The 19,024-nt window shown below is 37.4% G+C and overlaps 3 protein-coding genes across 3 annotated transcripts in view; 1 reads left to right on the top strand and 2 right to left on the bottom strand.

The window, feature by feature from the left end:
- Positions 1 to 19,024, top strand: part of LOC136253308 (mucolipin-3-like) — an 86,931-nt gene that overhangs the window by 22,926 nt on the left and 44,981 nt on the right. The window contains exons 3-5 of the mRNA XM_066045950.1: positions 1,156 to 1,309; positions 1,649 to 1,823; positions 5,887 to 6,172. Of these exons, the coding sequence (XP_065902022.1) occupies positions 1,156 to 1,309; positions 1,649 to 1,823; positions 5,887 to 6,172 (615 nt within the window). The remainder of the gene's footprint in view (positions 1 to 1,155; positions 1,310 to 1,648; positions 1,824 to 5,886; positions 6,173 to 19,024) is intronic.
- LOC136253467 (uncharacterized) lies at positions 13,635 to 15,286 on the bottom strand. Its single transcript, XM_066046146.1, has 5 exons — positions 15,131 to 15,286; positions 14,932 to 15,084; positions 14,575 to 14,881; positions 13,912 to 13,979; positions 13,635 to 13,858 (listed from the first exon to the last, which is right to left on the bottom strand). Exons 2-4 carry the CDS (start codon positions 14,963 to 14,965, stop codon positions 13,967 to 13,969), a joined length of 354 nt encoding a protein of 117 aa, XP_065902218.1. The 5' UTR covers positions 14,966 to 15,084; positions 15,131 to 15,286; the 3' UTR covers positions 13,635 to 13,858; positions 13,912 to 13,966.
- The window catches only part of LOC136253309 (uncharacterized), a 154,225-nt gene continuing 152,946 nt past the window's right edge, over positions 17,746 to 19,024 (bottom strand). Inside the window, exons 6-7 of the transcript XR_010700068.1 lie at positions 18,789 to 18,843; positions 17,746 to 17,908 (exon numbers count right to left, since the gene is read on the bottom strand). The gene's annotated coding sequence lies outside the window, so the exon portion shown is untranslated. The remainder of the gene's footprint in view (positions 17,909 to 18,788; positions 18,844 to 19,024) is intronic.

Genomic DNA, 19,024 nt, shown 5'->3' on the forward strand with positions numbered 1-19,024 from the left:
TCTTTTTTCACCATAGCATTTTTGGGGGCCGCACTCTTTTTTTACAGCTTGGCTGTTTTGGATTAGATTTGTATTTACTTCCCTGCTAAACTGGATGTACAGTTTATAGACATAATAATAATTGTACAAAAACATGGCATGTGGGCATAGCTATACAATTTGCATGCTTTTCAAATTTGCACTTGTTGTGTCGCCATCCTGCATTTTCCAGCCATTATTAAGCATTTAATTAGCTATACAATACAAGTTATGGAATAATGCAAATATTCCATTCTAGGACTTATGGCCTATTGTATAACTGGGTGTAGTTTGTGTCCATATGTCCTATTTTCTCAAGCCTGGTCATGTATGTATGTATGTATTTTTAATCTTTAACCTCTCTACTTTGCCAACCTTCAAAGATGTGCACTTACCTCAACCCAGAAATTCTTTCACCATAGTAATTCTTTGTTGTAGAATTTACTTACATGCTTCAGGCCTATGTTGTCCTTTGTCATTATCACTTCATCACTATCTCCTCAGTAGTTTTATTATTGTGTATACAGGATATATATATATATATATATGTGACCGGGCCTGCAATAATAGGGCATGTGGGCACATGATTTTTACCTACGTTTTCATACTTTCATCATTCATAACGTTTTGTACCATTATGCTATGATTTTGCAATTTTCAGCTCTTAGTAAGCATTTCAGTGGCATCATGATGCAAGTTACAGAATGCAGAAATACTATTCCAGTACTGAGATATGACCTGTAGAATGACGGGGTGTAGTTTGTGCCCACATGCCCTGTTTTCGCAGGCCCGGTCACATATATTGTTGGTTTGTAAGTAGGTTTGGTCTTTGTGTATTTGAAAGTTACTGTGAAATGTTTATGTGTTTTAACTTGCTTTGCTATAGAAGAAAGGCTTTTTCCAGGATAAAATAAAATTCAATTCGATGCCATCAAACTGAAGTATATTACAACATGAATCACCAAGAGTATTAATTCTCAACTAGAGAAGTAATCCTGTCTTTCTGATTGCTGTGTAATTATGCAGCTTTTAAACATGTACTGTATGTATTCATCTACTGTACACACTCCATACATAATTCTGTGTACAGTGGTTGATCAATGTGGTTGATCAATGTACATATGTTCACAACTGCAGTTTTATACGATCTCAGAAGAATCTGTCAATCCATTTTACTATTTTCATGGAGGCGGTTCCACAAGATATGCTCATAACCTAACAATGATGATTGAGTATGTGAAATACGAGGATTGCGGTAAAAATAATATGTCTGATTTCTTTCCTAACACATGTAAGTTATGGTGATGGCATGCTTGTAAATGTATCAATGATTAGAAGTGTAGTAATCAATGTTTAAGGGAAACCCTTTCAACAGTGAGCTTTAGATGGGATCAATATTTGACTAATTTGATTAAATGAGCATCATTTCATTGATTTTGTGCAATGTAAATAATTATACTAATATTATTCAGCTAATAACAAAAATGTTTAAATTTTCACACCAAAACCTATTATGGTAATAATTGTTTACCAAAGATTTCCTCTTCCAATATACCTGTAGTTATTTGCACTTGAATGGTTATAGGAGAATTTTTATGTGAACACGTAACTGTTGCTACATTACTTGCAGCTAATCATACTATTTATCATCGAGACCTCTTCATGGTCACTGCTGAAGAATCAGGATTAGATGATAGACATTGTACTTATTGTACTAACGAGACTGAATGTTGCTCCATCGAAACATGTGATTGTACTGTGAGAAGTCAGGTCGAATATTTCATTAACAGAGATAACAGTTTCAGGTGAGCATTGATGTGTGCACACATGCACATTATGTGCATACATATAGTACTCTGCATGGGAGAATCAAAGTTCCACTACGTATTTTATTTTCCAAACACAGCTGCATAATTGCACTGTATGAGTCATACAGTACAGTTAGCAGACATTTGGGCAATACAGTACACTTGGGTAAATACAGTACAGTTATACAGAACGGTTATTACACACACTCAGACAGCATGATTGATCACATGTGTGACATCGTAAATAGTGACTGGATCTGGAAAACTGGTCTTATTTCCCATGTCAGCAGATTCAATTTTTCACCAAGAACAGAAGGCTATATGAATAAACTATCCAATTTCACAATCAAAATCAGTTAGATTTGAGTGGTCTGCTTTTGCTGGCTACTTTTCCCAACCCTAGCGGAAATCTGCATATGCAGTGTGGGACATTAATGGAGCTCTGGTCAGCCTGGGGATGGCTGTATGTGGCTGTACAGCTCTGTGGTATTGAATAAAGACCTGTGCTGTGGATTTCCTTTCATTTAAGCCAATTATGAGACCTGAATGGCCCATAACATGGCGTAACTCAACCCTACACCTTCCTATCAAATTGTTAAACAGCCTCTTACCCTCCTTCCTGGCCTCCGCCACCTTCCCCTTTGGGAGCTTGCCTGATACATTGAAAAACTATCTAAAATGGTGGAAACTTAGCTGTTGGCTACTTGTACAGTGAATGCTCTGTTAGGTAAGGAATTGGCATAAAACATGTGAAAATTTGATACACATGTAGCTTCAACCATTGGCAAACTACAACACACCAAATACTTAAAACCGCCATTTCTCAATACTTTCAAATAAGCGATAAGACCAGACTGGGTCTCAGTTGTTAAAACTAGCCAGAGTAATCGTACCATTGATTTTAATGATTCCCCAGTGACAACCAGTGGGATTTATCATATTGGTATAAAGAAACTTGAGATGGCTTAACATGCACACATCTGTCAAGAACTGCTCAAAGATTGACAAAGGAATAGTAGAGCGTTCTGCCCCTGACTTGACTTCCATCTCAATTGGTCTTGAGTTGATGTCTACTGTGAGCAGAAACTTGTTTGCTCGTGTGCCTAACTGTAAAATGTTATGGAAGTATCCTGAACTGTCACTACCATTGTCATCATCACTTTCAACAGTCTCTTGCACGGATCTAATACGTTTACCCCTGGCAGTGTCCTTGTCTTGTTGGTCAGCAGGCTGCTTGGAACTACACACTGAAGCCAAATGTCCAACCTTCTGGCAATTGTGCCATTTAAAAGTTTTGTATTTGCATTGCATTAGTTGGTGACCAGACCTGCCACAGCGATAACATAGAGGTTTGGCAGACATCTTGTGCAACTCCTTGCTTGCCAATCACTCAGCTGGAGCACCATGTATTCCCCAGCTTTCCCTTGTGGCTGTCTCAACTGCAGTGGCCTTCTGAATGGCCGTTTGTAGTGTCAGGTCCTGTATGCTGAGGAGTTCATGTTGGCATTACAATCATTTAACCACAGACAAACTGATCGTGAAGGGCGGTGTCCAAATACTGACCGAAACTGTATGTCTTTGCTAGCCACCTTAAAGCTGGAATAAAATCAGTGGTTCTTTCTTGATCTTCCTGCATACGCTTGAAGAACTTATAGTGTTCTGCTTTCTCGGTAGTGCGCTGTCAGTAGTGCTACCACTTGGTCCATTGTTAAAATCGTAATATCATTAGGACTTGCCAAATCACATAGTTTGATGAAGCAGTTTGCCCCAACATAGTTATAAAAAGGGTATTTTTGTGGGCTTGCTGGGTTTCATCTTCAGACTTGATGTTAGCTATTGGCCGTGCAGTAGAATTCGAAATGCTCATAGAAATCTTCTATTGTTTCTTTAGCTGAATTAAATTTTTTAATGTGCCCATGAGCTATCTACATTGCCGAAAATGCAATAAACATTACATTTGTCAGCCTTGTGCTCAGATTCTAGTTAATGACTACTCAACAAGTTACACGCATGCGTGCCATTAATAATGCTTACCATAATAATACATAGCAATACATACATACATACACACATGAATACATTAGAGAATCATGGATTCTTTGTCTAACATTCATGTAAAGTAGCAGAAGTACAGTACATCCTTCACTGCATAGCTTATAATTACACTATTCTGAACAATTGTTTTTGTGTGGAATGTTAAACTTCATATTGTAGACTGGAAATCCGCATAGGTAAAAACAGTGGACCTGGGGACCAAGGACCAGGGACCCGTGAGGATCCAACTCTTCTTGGATTTATGCACTTCAAAATATTCTGTACTTGTACTAGGTACCTCTGCAAATAGTCTCGCATGGCCAATCCACTTTTCTCCGATCATGGTGTCTCACATTATGTTTACCGTATGCAAGGAAATTTTGACGTAAGAAAAATTTGACGAATTCAGACTTCAGCAGATTTGACGAATAAAATGTTGACAAAAATCAAGAAATTGTAGGCAAAACCTGTACTTTTAAGGGTGCTTATAAACATTTGTGACCGGATTTGTGAAAAGGTACCTTTTCCACACATTTAACATGCCAGCAAACAAAATGATGTAACACTTGACTCCTTATACTGATTATCTTGCGCTTAGTCTCAAAATGTAGCCAGATACTGTACCTACATTTATTGAAAATTTCAAGCAATTATATGCCATGGTCAAAAAGTTATGAAACATTAAACTTCAAAAAATGGGTCAAATTGTGTGTGTGAAAAAGGTACCTTTTCGCAAATCCGGTCACATTTGATGAATTTAAATTTGACAAATTAAACCGATTCATCAAGTTCGTCAAATTTTTGTGATTTCAAAATTTCCTTGCATACGGTAAACCGATTAGAAATTATAAGCTCCTCTTAAAAAGTGTGTGAAGCTGACTGCATTTATAGGACACTCGCAACTCGCCTGCTGCACAATGAGCATAATTTTATTATGTTGCCTAGGTACTAAAGTTTGGAAACATTGTGCAAACAAATATTCAGGGAAATAGTGATTACTAGCTAAGCAAGTTTCAGTCCAGCAGCTCAACAACCAGACTTCATACATCATGATGCATTTGCACAATATTTCTAAACTTTAGTAGCTATAGGCGACATAATAGGCTAGTATACTTATTGTGCAGCAGGAGAGTGGCATATAAATGCATTTTTCAGAGGTGTTTATAAATTCTAAGCATTGTGTGAGACACCATGATGGGGAAAAAGTGGATTGGTCACTTGCAGAAGCACCTAGTCAAGTATAGAATAATATTGTACATAAAGGGTATAAAATTCCAAGACGAATTGGACCCCGGTGGGTCCCCTAGGTCCGGGGTCCTTGGTCCCTGGATCTGCCATTTTTACTTACCCTGAAAATTAGGCTTGTGTCAATTACGCCGGCATAATTTCAAACATAATAAGCTAGCAAAAGCATCAAGCATTATGCTAGCATAATGGGATGATTTTCAAGAATTTTAATTAAAACGTGCAAAGCATGCAACAAAAATACTGCACAACATGAACACACTGCACATCATAACTGAATTTCATATCAATAACCTTGCAGTATTATTATTTTTACTATTTCTTGACTGACTATTCACGCTTTATGGAAATAAGATCAAGATACTCTAATAGAACAGTCACTTACTCTAATACAGCAGTCATAAATGCAGCTATACTCTAATAAACATTCAGCTCTCAAGCATAATCTTGAACATAATAGGCTGAATTTTTGATCACTGCTCAAAGCATAATAGGTAATTTTCAAAGCATTATTGGCTCAAGCCTACTGAAAATCCAAGTGGACTTATACAACAGTAAATTCTATATACGCATATACTCATAAATTCTTGCAGGTCCCTATTGGGACAGTAAGCCACAACCAAAGAAACAAAAATGCATAAGTTTATAATTTCAAGTCTATTAATTAAGTAATGTGTTCAATTTTTAATGTGTATGTATTTCGATCAGCACTACATGTACATTGTACAATAGGTGATGGAATACATTTCTATTGATGATATTTTATGTATCATCATTTTAGGTTACAACAGATGAAATTTAGTTTCACTCTTACTACCTTTTATCAAAAAGGCATCGTTGAACGCGACAATGCAATAAATGCTGTGTATCATGTTGATATTACTATGAAAAACAAACTTCAGCGTGGTCATCTTGAAGTTGATCTAAAAATAGATCCTAAGCTGGAGAGATACTGTAAAAGTACTCTAAGAAGAGGCACCATTCTGGATGTCTTTGTTTTAGTTTTTGCAATAATCATTTCAAAACTTTATATTATTAGTGTGGTAAAACTGATAAGGTTATTGAAGGTACGTACACTATATAAGTGCTTGTTTGTTTGCAAATTGATATGCATAGTTATACGTGTGAAAAGGTACCTTTACCACACATTTTACATGCCAGCAAACAAAATGATGTAATACTCTACTCCCTGTACTGATCAACTTTCTCTTACTAGTACTAGCTCTTAATATCAAAATGCAGTCAGTTGCAGTCATGGAAAATTCAGGCAATAATAAAAAAATTATATATTAAAATGGGTCAAATTTTGTGTGGGTAATTCCATGTCAAATCAACCAGGAATTTAGGGTCACCTATCAGATTTTGACAAAACTTGGTGTGTTTTTAGTACCTGTGGTGCTTATCACTCATGCAAAGATTTAGATCCACACACCCCATAGTTTCTGATTTATGACCACAAATATTTTGAATATTAATTTTCATGAAAATTTGCTCCATCTCTAGTTACAAAATTGACCGTAACTTTGCACTGTGTAAATATTTTTAAACATAATTTCACTAAAGGAAGACTGTTGATTGACCTTCCAGTAATCCCTAAATTATGAAATATCTACTTAATTATGGTTCAAAAGTACTGTATTGAAAACTTATTTTGAAAAATGTTGTTTGAAATTCTTTATTTTTTTGTGAGTAATGGGCTCAAGAGATATAATTTTTGTGAGTAATATTTTTGTGATCATGGTCTATGTTTGATAAAAGTTTTGTAGTGGTACCACAATGGGCTCAAGATATATAATGAATTATGTTGTGGTATGAAGTGAAATGTTGTAGTCTATTATTGCTATATGGGAGTGTGCATCTACAATAACCACTCGCAACCAGGCCATGCCAAGTTTGTCTTACAGAGTGAAGGTGTCTAGGTACAGTGCAACCTGTATTAGAGACCACCTGTAATGAAAGACCACCTATGTGCTGCAGTTGCTTTAAGTGGATATTAATGTATAGCACCAAAGCATCAACCCTTTTTAGCAAATCTAAAAATGGTCCTTATTAGACAAGTTGACTTTAAATTGCAGGCAACCATGTGTCCATAAACATATAATGTGAATGTTTCTTCAAAATACACTGTACCTTCTTTATTAAGTTGACTCCTACTGCACTGGACTTAGTCCTATTTATATGGTTGCATAGGTACACATAACAAAACTCTTCAAAGGGATACCTGGACACATTCATAAGCAGGATGCCTGTTTATATTCCCACTCTAGTCAGTGGTGGATCCAGATGGGGGGGAACAGGGGGCATGTGCCCCTCTTCTTCTCCAAACAAAATCATACAAAAGATTGAGATACTCCAAAAGAGCAGTCAGTCAAATACTCTAACCTCCATGGTAATTGCAACTTGCATCTGTAGCACTAATCCATGGACATATGTACACTTAGCTATATAACCTGCTAGGAATTTAAACGTATTTGGTCTTTTGCATGTCATTCTATACAACACGTTACTTTGGGCTTGAAAGTGAACTCGTGACTGCATATCACTGCTTGATCTCTACAGCTCTTGATCAATACAGACTACTTAGAAAGCTGCTTGATCTCTACAGCTCTTGATCAATGCAGACTACTTAGAAAGCTGCTTGATCTCTACAGCTCTTGATCAATGCAGATTACTTAGAAAGCTGCTTGATCTCTACAGCTCTTGATCAATGCAGACTACTTAGAAAGCATGGTTTATTAGACATTTGTGCTTAAAACTACCCTACATCATAAGATACCTGTAGCTTCCAGGGTTCTGTTCTTCTGCTTTATATAGCTACCTACTATGCTGGTCATAGCTTGCCAAACCCTGGATCTGTTCCTGCTAATGGTACACATACATTTGGACCATGCAAGATGCTTAAGTGGTTTCTGTAATATGAGCACTGTATAATGGTCCTAGGAATGGAGGAGTATTACTGTATACAAGCATTACTTGCACCTCAATGTGTGAAACTAATTACTAAATTACTTTACACTCATGACCACTTTGAAGATGAAATCATAAATTCATGCACATACTCACATAGGATGTAAACATGTTGACCATGTTTTCATGTGCATTTGCCTGTACTGATCTTCAAAGCGTGAATGCAGCAAAGTACTTTGAAAATCCATTTATTAACTACAGTACTATAAATCACACATCGAGGTACAAGTAAGTGTTCATAATATAAAAAACTCTTGGTACAAGTAATGCATCTACTGTATACAGTGTAACTCTTCTATTCCCTGGACCATTGATAAAGTGAGAAACCACAGACTTTTCGTGGGTCCAAATGTATGTACAATTATAAAGTTAGATCAAGAAAACATTTCCTGGCTATCAATCTATCTGGGTATGGCATTGAAGTTTAATTGAATCATTGTTTCTTCTTATCCACAGATATACTACAATGATCATAACTGGCTGAGCAAAAACCAGCCATTTCTGCACATTCCTTGAATTGCATTTCTTTAATCTATAGTAAGAGTGGACAGCCAAAGTTTCAGCCTTTTGTGATGAATGGTCTTGGAGTTATAGCATTTGACAGTTGGAACAGTGATAAACTCGATTTGTACAGCAACAACAGTCAATATTGGAAATAAATTACAGGCGCTTAGATAATTGATCATAACTCACGATTGAAACAAGCTATGACAATGGGGCTTGGCTCAATCTGTGTACCATGAACTGGCAAAGTAATTAAGGTATAGTGCTTTCCCTGTACTCTGTGTTGAGAAAGAAGAAGGCCATTTCAACTAAGAAGTGACGACCTTAAACATTGTACTACATCGTAAATAAATGGCCATAACTCAAGTGTCCTTTGCTGTTGTGCAAATGTGATATGAAGATTTTCTTACTTTCCATAAACAGGAAAATCCAGTTGCGGAGCTATAATAAGTTTTGTCAGTTGATTTGGGCTTAATTTCAGTGCATACAAACGTGATTAAAGCGTGCATAAATCTTTTATGTTGAGCGTGTATTTTACCCAGTGTAGCTATTTCAATGTGATTTTATGGCAAATAGAATTTTGCTAAAACAGCTGATTTTCACTAAGTGGGTCACATATACAAATTAGTGCTCTACCAATGCAGAAAATTACCTGCAGTATCGACACTAAAGTAGTAAAGTCAAAGAATAACCAATACTGATACTTGCCCTATAGTATTGTGCTTACTTGTTCATGGCTATGGCTATGTAGCATTATAGTGCACCTGTATTTATTTGTAATGATGTTTTGTAACAAGTTAAGTATGCAAAATTGTACTATTTGTCTATTAGGATTTTTATTTTGCAATGACTGTTCTATTAGAGTATTTCAATTTTTCATGCAAAATGTTGTAAGTTACAGTTGCTTTACAAACAAAGCACCTTTTATGCTATAATGCAATGTTTTCCTCTTAGGGGGCTTTGCCCCCACTTCCCCTTGAACTTACAGGACTGTATTGGCACCAGAAACAAGAATCATGTATTCACACTGTGTTTAGAAGTCAACAGGCAAGTAGAAGACAACAGTTGTAAATGTACTTAACAGTTATAAACTGTACACTGTGAAGAGAGTAAGATTGAATTTTTGTGCTAAAATCTAGATAATCTAATAGAGCAGTCACTACTCTAATAGAACAGTCACAATTCTTATGTTATTAGCTGACAGTTTTGTATATTATGACAATGTTTAGTATACTTTACCATCAAACAGGTTTGTCAAACCAATTTTCTATGTTTTCAAAGCATGAATTTTGTTAGCTAAAATGCTCAGAAATTCAAACCTAAGAGGTGTAATTTTATGTTTTTTTCTCTCAGAAGATAACCAACTAAAGTCTCAGAAAGTGTATGCTATTCATTCACCCAGCTATATATACCAAACAAAGTTATATGTATATATAGGAATATAACTTGTGTACTAGAGTTCCATTCTTCTCTTAGTGCCTCCCCCAGCAGTGTCTCCTAGATATGCCCTATGATAGGGTCCGCAATCCGAAAAATCAACTTTTACAAATCAATCCCTCTACCATCGTGGGATGTTCATTGTAGTATCCCATTGCTTGATCCACCATGAAACCGGAGGCACGATTGTTGTCTTCACAGAAATATTGTTTTCAGTATCTCGCAAGATGCAAAATTTATTTTTAAACTTTCGTGCTCCACACAAAAGACCGGATGAAACTTGCTACTTAGCCAAATCGTATCCAGAGTTGTTGTAGTTGAAAAGTACGCACAGAAATAAGTAAATGATTTGCTGGGTGCCCGGCACACAGTTGCTTTCTTTGAAAAAACAGACAAAGAGATACGAAGTTTCGAATTCAAACTGCCCTACCACCCAGGGCAAGATAAGCCAACTCTTCCTCATAGTGTTTCGAGACGGTTGGGTGCATAGTCTGTCTATGCTGTTAGTTTGGAAAAGATCTGAGACTTCTCACCATCTGGATGACGAGCGTCAAAATTTTCTGCAGCATCACAGAAATGTGTCGCGCTTTCTAGCCATTTCCAGCGCTTCTCCAGCCACAAAATAATCAATTATAAACTAAAACTATGGCAAAAGATGTCCCTGAACGTTTGGTAGCAGTGGTTGTCAATTATTATTTCATCCATGGCTTCCACGCCTCGCTCTAAGCTATGCATCAAGGGAGGCAGTAAAATTGTCCAAATTTGACTTCACCTCTCACACTCCACAGCAGCTTCAAATCTTCACTAGATCACCCTACATCACCATTATGCTGCAAAACATCCAAAAAAAACGAAAAAATGCAAAATCTTTCATTTTTGATTCGAGCTGGGAGGAGCTCCTGGTGAGCTGCTGGTATACTGCATCTTATTTATTTATTTATTTTTTTTCCCGGGGTTATGAAATCACAGAAACACCAACTACTACTATATACTACCAAACGTTTTGATCCATCATTTATCATCATTCTAAACAAAATTAAGTGACCAGTGTAGCATCAGTAGTACTGGAAAGCACTTTGGTACCATTGAGAGAATCCCTTGAAATGACGCACGAAAATTTTGACGTTCTTCACCCAGATGGTGAGAAGTCTCAGATCCTTTCCAGACTAACAGCATAGACAGACTATGCATCCAACCTTATCACAACACTATGAGGAAGAATTGGCTTTACTTGTCTTGGCTGGTGGGGCAGTTTGAATTCGAAAATGTGTGTTTCGTGTTCTGCTTTTTGAGAGAAAGCAACCCTGTGCCGGGAACCCAGTGAATCATTTGCTTATTACTGTGCGTACTTTTAACTACATTAACTCTAGATAGTATCTAGATAAGCAGCAAGTTCTATCCTGTTCATTGTGCGGAGCACGAAATTTAAAAAATAATTTTTGCATCTCACGAAATACTAAAATTGATAGTTCTGTGTAGACAACAATCGTGCCTCCGGTTTCATGGTGGATATAGCAATGGGATACGACAATGGACATCCCATCCCAATGAACATCCCATCCCACAGTTTGATTCTAATCTTAAATCTTGCCTAAGTCGCATAATACAATGTAGTCTTCCTAATGATTCTTAAGTGGTGCCAAGCCAATTTACCTTTTCACTTGGGGGGTCTGGGCTTGCGCTCATCCTTTTCTTCCGCTGCTGCGGCCTTTTTGGGTTCATGTAATAGTGTTCGTCTCCTGGCTTCTCATCTTCTATCCCAGGACTTTCATGATCTAGTGTTTCCAAATGAAGAACATGCTGTTGCTACCTTTGAAAAGTTTACATCTGATATCTTTATTCCCTCTGCTACCCAGCAGGACTTACAGGCTCTGTTAGATCAAAATCAGTATGACCAACTATTTGCTTCTTTCAACATCCGAAACCGTGCTCGACTTACTGCTCTCTCTCACTCATCTGGTACTAGCAGTGGATGGCTCAAAGCTATTCCTCAAGTCTCCCTTACTCTGGCTATTCCTGGTCCTGAGTTTGTTGTTGGCCTTCGTTTGTGGTTCGGAATCCCTCTATTTCCACTTTCCCCATTATGTGTGTGTTGTACTTCCATCGACCAATTTGGTGACCATCTTCTAGAATTTTCTCATGGTCCTATAAGAATTCGTCACCATGATGCTCTAGTTGACATTGTTTGTCATGCTTTGTCCCAGAGTCACTCAGGAGTTTTGAAGGAACAACGTGTTTCTTATGAAGATAATTCTCGCCCAGGTGATGTGTACCACCCTGATTTTCAGCATGGTCGTCCAGTTTATTTTGATGTGTCTGTTCGTAGCACTACCCAGCCTTCTCACATTTCTTTTTCTTCTTCTTGTGCTGGGGTAGCTGCTGCAGCTGGTGAGTTAGCCAAGGACCAGAGACATCAAGATGCTGTAGAGGAGGCGGGGTGTGACTTTGTCCCACTTGTTGTAGAAACTTTTGTTTTTTGGTCACCATTTGCGCTTCATTCCCTTCATACCATTGCTGAACGCACCACAGCCAAAAGTGGTGCATCAACCAAACAGGCTCATAAACATTTGTTACAACAACTTTCAGTTTCTTTATGGACGAACAATGCCCGTATGATTTTACGGTACTGGCCTTTGCAGTGTGAGGACTCTGATTTTCCTTTCCCCAAACCCCTGTTGTAATTAATTGTGTTTGTAGTTTAGTTGTAGAGTAATTTGTATTGTAACTGTAAAAAAAAAAATTAATAAATAAATTTAAAAAAAAAAAAGAGTTATCCCACAATGGTAGGGGGATCGATTTGTAAAAGTTGATTTTTCGGATTGCGGACCCTACCTATGATGTTGTCAAAAGTTTTGCTAGCATCAAGACACACGATAGTGTATCGTGCGGCCCAAGAAACCGGCGCGCCACACCGTGGGTCAAGCCACACGATAGTGTGTCGTGCGACCCAAGAAGCTGGCGCGCCACACCGTGGGTATATTGACAGGAAGAAAGAAAACGTCATTTTCACACTTTTGTGTTAGGCGCAATCTGTGAATTTGCGCAGTTTATAAATTGCGCTGCGCATTTTGTGAATTCATAAAATGCGCAACAATTTATAAATTGTTGCGCAATTTGTGAACTATTGTAAGAGCTGCGCATTTTATGAACTCTTTGGATTCTGGTCCATTCAGTGTACCGCCGTTACGTTCTTGGCTGATCAAGTGCGTATCATGGCTGTTTTCAGAGAGGTGTAATAAGCCCCCACAGATTGGGAAGTTTACTGCTCTGCCCACAGATTGGTAGATGGCATGGATTGCAAATGATGCTACCAATAATTATCGTGTTTACGCCTGATTATTAATGATTCTAATGGTCTAATGTGATCCTATTTTTTCATTTTCTTTTATATAACTTTAATAAGCCCCTTGATAGCTATATGTTTACTACAACGATGAAGGAACATTGGTCAAGACGGTTCCGCTTTCTCTGCATTGACTATCTCTCCCTCCAAGGTTCCGTTGCGTACTCTGCAGTTGGATTGGATAAGGTGCATTCTGTCTGATCAAGTTCCTGCATGGAGCACACATCCAACACCACGCCCCTGATGTACTAGCTAGAACACAATATTTAAATTCAGTATAGATCTAATTGATTTTTTAATATTCAAATTCAGCTTGTGACAAAGTTACAATTTTAACTTGGAATTAGCTCCAATACAGCAGTTAGCTATACACAAACACAGGCCCATTCTTTGAACAGCATGGCCCTACAAAGTTAAAACTGTTTTTGTCCTGTGAGATTGTCACTTCATGCCTTCTTAAGCACTGTCTGTGGTACCCCCATGAGCAGCTATTGCACCTGACCTACAGAGTTCACACACATAAATACAAAATTCGTTAATGTAACTAGAGCTTACCAAGGGAGTTGTATCATCATCCACCAAACCAATCATTCCACAGGAATGGCAATAGTCATTCAATGGTTCTAAATAAACAAAAATATATATATAATTTCTCCACAGGATTATATTTATCACAAGGCATTGACTTCTATTGATGCACTATACTACGTATAAATGCATGTGAACACCATACTATTGACCTGGATGTCAAATCAATGCATGCACATAAGTTTTGTCTACAATGTTTAACTTAACAATGTTTAACTTTTGCATACTGCAATTTCATTCTTTCAGCATTCTTTCAGTACTCTAAGTCTGCTGCCTCCCAAATTGCTTTATGGCGATCACGAGTAGTGAGGTAATCATATGATTTTTCACTGTGTTTTTGCTAACAGAATAATAACATATTGCTATAAACATAAGGGCATTGCTGAAATCACATAGACAGAACACCAAACACTACAGTTATAACAAAACCTCCATGCTTAAACAACTTGATAAAAGAAATATAGGCCTCACACAATAACGACAAAGATTTTCACTGAAACTAAACATTTTCACTTCTTGATACTTGATCCCACAGAATGTATTTATACATGGCTTGTGTAGTTATAACTAGGAAGTTTCACTGGTCAAAAAAGCTATAGCAGTCTACACAAAATTGGTAATGATTTGTACCTCTGAGACTCCGACTCCATGTGATCAGGTGGTGATGACGTATCATCTGTAGGAGATGCTATAGGAGATACAATTTGATTTGACAATGGTTTGTCAGGTAACAGTGGTGGCACACTTTGACATGCTTGCTGTGGTGACATCCTTGAGCTAGACAGTGGTGATGCACTTCTACTTGGTCGCCGTGGTGACATCATTAAGCTAGATGGTGGTGATGTACTTCTACTCAGTTGTTGTGGTGACATCCTTGAACTAGATGTTGGTGGAAACACAGTTGGTGGTAATTCATCAAATAGCAGTGACATATCATCTAGTTGAAAGCGCCACATGATTTTTTTACATCACTATTGAACCACTAACCATCTTTGATAAGATCAGTTAAATCCTCTTCCATTATACAATGGTCAACTCCTTCGGGAAGTTCAGCAAATGGGGCTAACCTTGGTGGCTGGCCAAACACCACTTCATATCAGCTTTGTTTTAAAGTGCGACACACTTGAACATTTAAATTATCTGCAAGGGCATATTACATATTAGTTGGGCTCATACTAGTACTTACATTGAATACATGGCAGCCAGTCAGTCCAAGATACACAGTTGGAATCCTTGTGCTCACATTTAAATGCTTGCAACTGCATTTCTACAAGATGGTTGCCCTTTTCAATTAAACCTTGTGACTGTGAATGGCGAGGTCTACCATTGATTATTGTCACTTCTCCTGACCATGACTTCAATATCTCTCTAATAACTTCATTAACAAAATTAATTCCCTTCCATTATCTGACTGCAATATTTTGGGGGGCCCAAAATATGGGAAAACCTTGTGCACAAGCCCACTAGCTACTTCAATGGCGCTCTTGTTTATCAGTGGCCATAGCATGTGAAACTTTGACCAGTGGTCCATGTAATGTGCAATGTAGCATCAAGAATCATCTGGCATGTGCCTCATATCTATCAAATCAATCTAAAATAAGCAAGAGTGAATAGTCCTCTATGTAAATTATACTCTCTCCCACAACAAACCTGACAACGTGTTAAAAATCCTGATGAAATGATTGGCTTCAAAGGAGCAGTACAATTCTGTGGTTGCTTCAGCTGGCAAATATGGCATGTGCTACAAAAATATTGAGCTGCCTCCCTTGGCAAACCTTCATACATTCTTTGGACCTACAATAGTAACACAATTAGAAATTATGATAATTGTGGGCAAGTTTGTTAAATACACATACTTAAGAATGCCGGGAAATATAATTAGACATACAAACAAAAGTGGGCAGTGTGAAATAGGTACTGTTATCAAATACTAAAGAAAATAAATGGCGCCTCTCAAAATGTTGTAGTTGAAAACCATACAAATATGAGATGAAAATGAGTTTTGAATAGTCTTAGTGTATCAAACATCAATCCTGTATTTTTAAAAATCATCAAAACTCATTTTTTGTCTGCCTGACTGTCTGTCTGACTTGTCACAACGTCAGAGGCCAAACCAAAGCAAGCAGTACATGGCCACCACAATAACAAACTCACGGATAAACCATTCTGGTTCTGACAAGTGTCTGTTTTCTGTTATATTACATGATCATCTCCTTCATGCAAGGAAACCATAATAATAAGGTGTTAAATTTCTGTATAGACACTTTCCTTAGAAGAACAAGTCAAACAACTATTTGACATTTAAACTACTGACAGATACAATACATGTAGCTTCAATGATACAATGACATGACTGGACCACACTGTTCTTGTTATGGCATAGCTATGTTATACACATTTGGCTATGACTGCTTTATTAGAGTGTCTTGATTTCAATACTTAAAGGTATAGGAGTGCAGTTCCCATTGTTTTGTTTTCACCAGCAGCTGACTGCAATTAAAGGACATAATTGTCTGGCTCTGAAGTGTGGCATGTATGTGTTCTGATTGTTTATCACACTAGTGCAATCAGAAACAAGTTGATGTTGTGCTACTTCTAAAAACCAAGCACCATGCAGCTAGCTAACTCATCTGGAATTAACCATTACTATTTTACTATTTTAACCAATTCGTTATATCCCTGATAGATATATGCCAATATATTATGGTCAACATCCAAACCAAATTTTCAAACTCTTCTAAAGTTATGGCTGTGAATATAAGCACTTGTAGTCAGTATATTCACTGTTCAAATTGATTTCTTTGCTCAATTTTCTACTGTGTAGCACTATATTCCCAAAACTACTTCCACAATAGACTAAAACATTAGTTGATCATCTCAGCAAAAGCCTGCATTGCACGCACGTAATGATTTCTTTTATTATCTCAGTATTATTTCCAACTCAGTACTCCAAGGAATGGGCTCACATGTTTAGTTACAAAATTAAATTAAGCGTGGCTTTAATATAAACATAGGACCACCCCATCTTCACTATATTATGCAGTCTCAGTGACCATAAAACTTGGTGACACTTTAATAATATGACAGCATACACGATTCCCATACCTCTGCAAGCGTTTTCTTGTAGCCTACATGCCCATTTTCCGTTGAGTGCACACGCTCTAATATATCATAAAACTTCTCAGCTGTTGCCACTATGCGATGATGACCAAAGACAGTTTTGTCATTATCATTCTGTAATATAGTTTTGTGAAGAGAGGCACAAAAAACCATCATTTCTTACTCCATATCAAACAATTAAGCGACTTAAAAAATTTTTTTTTCGTTTACAAGATACATGCGTCTACACTGGAAGCAGGTTTTCAAGGCTCTGTCATGGAGCGTCAGATAACTTTTAAACCTTTCCCCCGTTCTAGCAGGAATGGCCAAGATGACATCTACTTTCACGTAAAACGCAACAGCTTAATACGGCCTTTTTCATGGTACAAAGTAGGGGGTTTAACATTACACATAAAACCATTGGCAATGAAAATATTGGCTCACCCCAACAATCCAGGCGCGAACTTTTTAACGAATCCCGGTGATACAAGGCTAGATCACTCCTTGCTTGAATACTTCAGCTAGTTATACCGTTCGTTACGAACGTTATACATGATACAAATAATTTTATAAAAATCACCATCTCAATCCAATAGTCGCATACCCCGGCTGAGCTCTAATTATTAGTGAAGCACGCGCTATATTGCGTGGGCGAGTTGCAATGGAGAAGCATTCCTTTCGTGAATGTTTAATTCATCAACTTTTCAATGGTCAATAGCCATTGTACATCATGCTAATAACACGTTAAACTATTTTGATCACATGATCCAACTTTGTAAATGTAATCAAATAAATATTAATTTTTAAAAAAATGGTCAATATAAAACTTTCAAGTTAGCTGTTTGCAGATCTCCAGAATGTAAACCTGTGGAAATAATGGTCACATTTTAATTGGTGAATTTAAAAAAATCTTTATCACGCACGCACGCACACACACACACACTCACACACACACTCACACACACACACACACACACACACACACACACACACACACACACACACACACACACACACACACACACACACACACACACACACACACACACACACACACACACTCACACACACTCACACACACACACACACACACACACATACACACACATACACACACTACACTACACTACACTACATATTCACATAAAAATAAAACACTACAAGGTATGGTAAGGGTTGTTTACATTAGTTAATTTTGTGGTCCACCACATATAGCAACAAGGGAAATGTGTATCTGCGATCAAGAATTTAATTTAGATTCTAATATCATAATTAGATGGTCAGACTACCTTTGTCAACTAGAGATGAACTGACTTTTGGTAAAAAGCGAGGGGTAGCCAATGCCTTGGGACTCTTGTACACTATGTGAGAAATCCAATCAGAAATACACAAATATTTTAGAAACCAAATCCTAAATCCAAAATCACGTAAAAATAATGGAGAAAGTGAGTTTAACACAGTAGACAACGATCGATCACGAATAGCTAAAACAAGATGTAGATCAACAACTGTACAGGTAGTTACTAGTTAGCAATCTCACTAAATGCTTTTAAAATACATAAAGATTGGGACTCTCGTACACACCATTTGGGTGCTTTGCGTGGGAGTTGGCAACCCCTCTGGTACACCATTTCGGTGTTTTTCATGGGCGTTGACTACCCCTCGAAAAAAACAAAAACAAAGACTATACAGAAGATGAGCCCTGCACAGCTACGTGGGTTTCTTTGTACAAAGCATACACTCACCTTATTTGCACAGTGCCCAATCGTCATCATGGACGCTTCCACCTCCCACCGTGCACTAAAGTAATAGAAACATCATTAAAATAATAATATAAGCATTAATATTATTATAGCATAACACAGCAGATCAATATTACAGCATGATAAACAAACCAAAGTATTTATACAGAAAACTACGTACTAGACATTTAATCGTCTGAGCAAGGCCATTTTAACGAAGGCGCAAATTGTGCGTGGGC

This window comes from Dysidea avara, chromosome 4 (assembly GCF_963678975.1).
Source record: "Dysidea avara chromosome 4, odDysAvar1.4, whole genome shotgun sequence".
NCBI classification, from domain to species: domain Eukaryota; kingdom Metazoa; phylum Porifera; class Demospongiae; order Dictyoceratida; family Dysideidae; genus Dysidea; species Dysidea avara.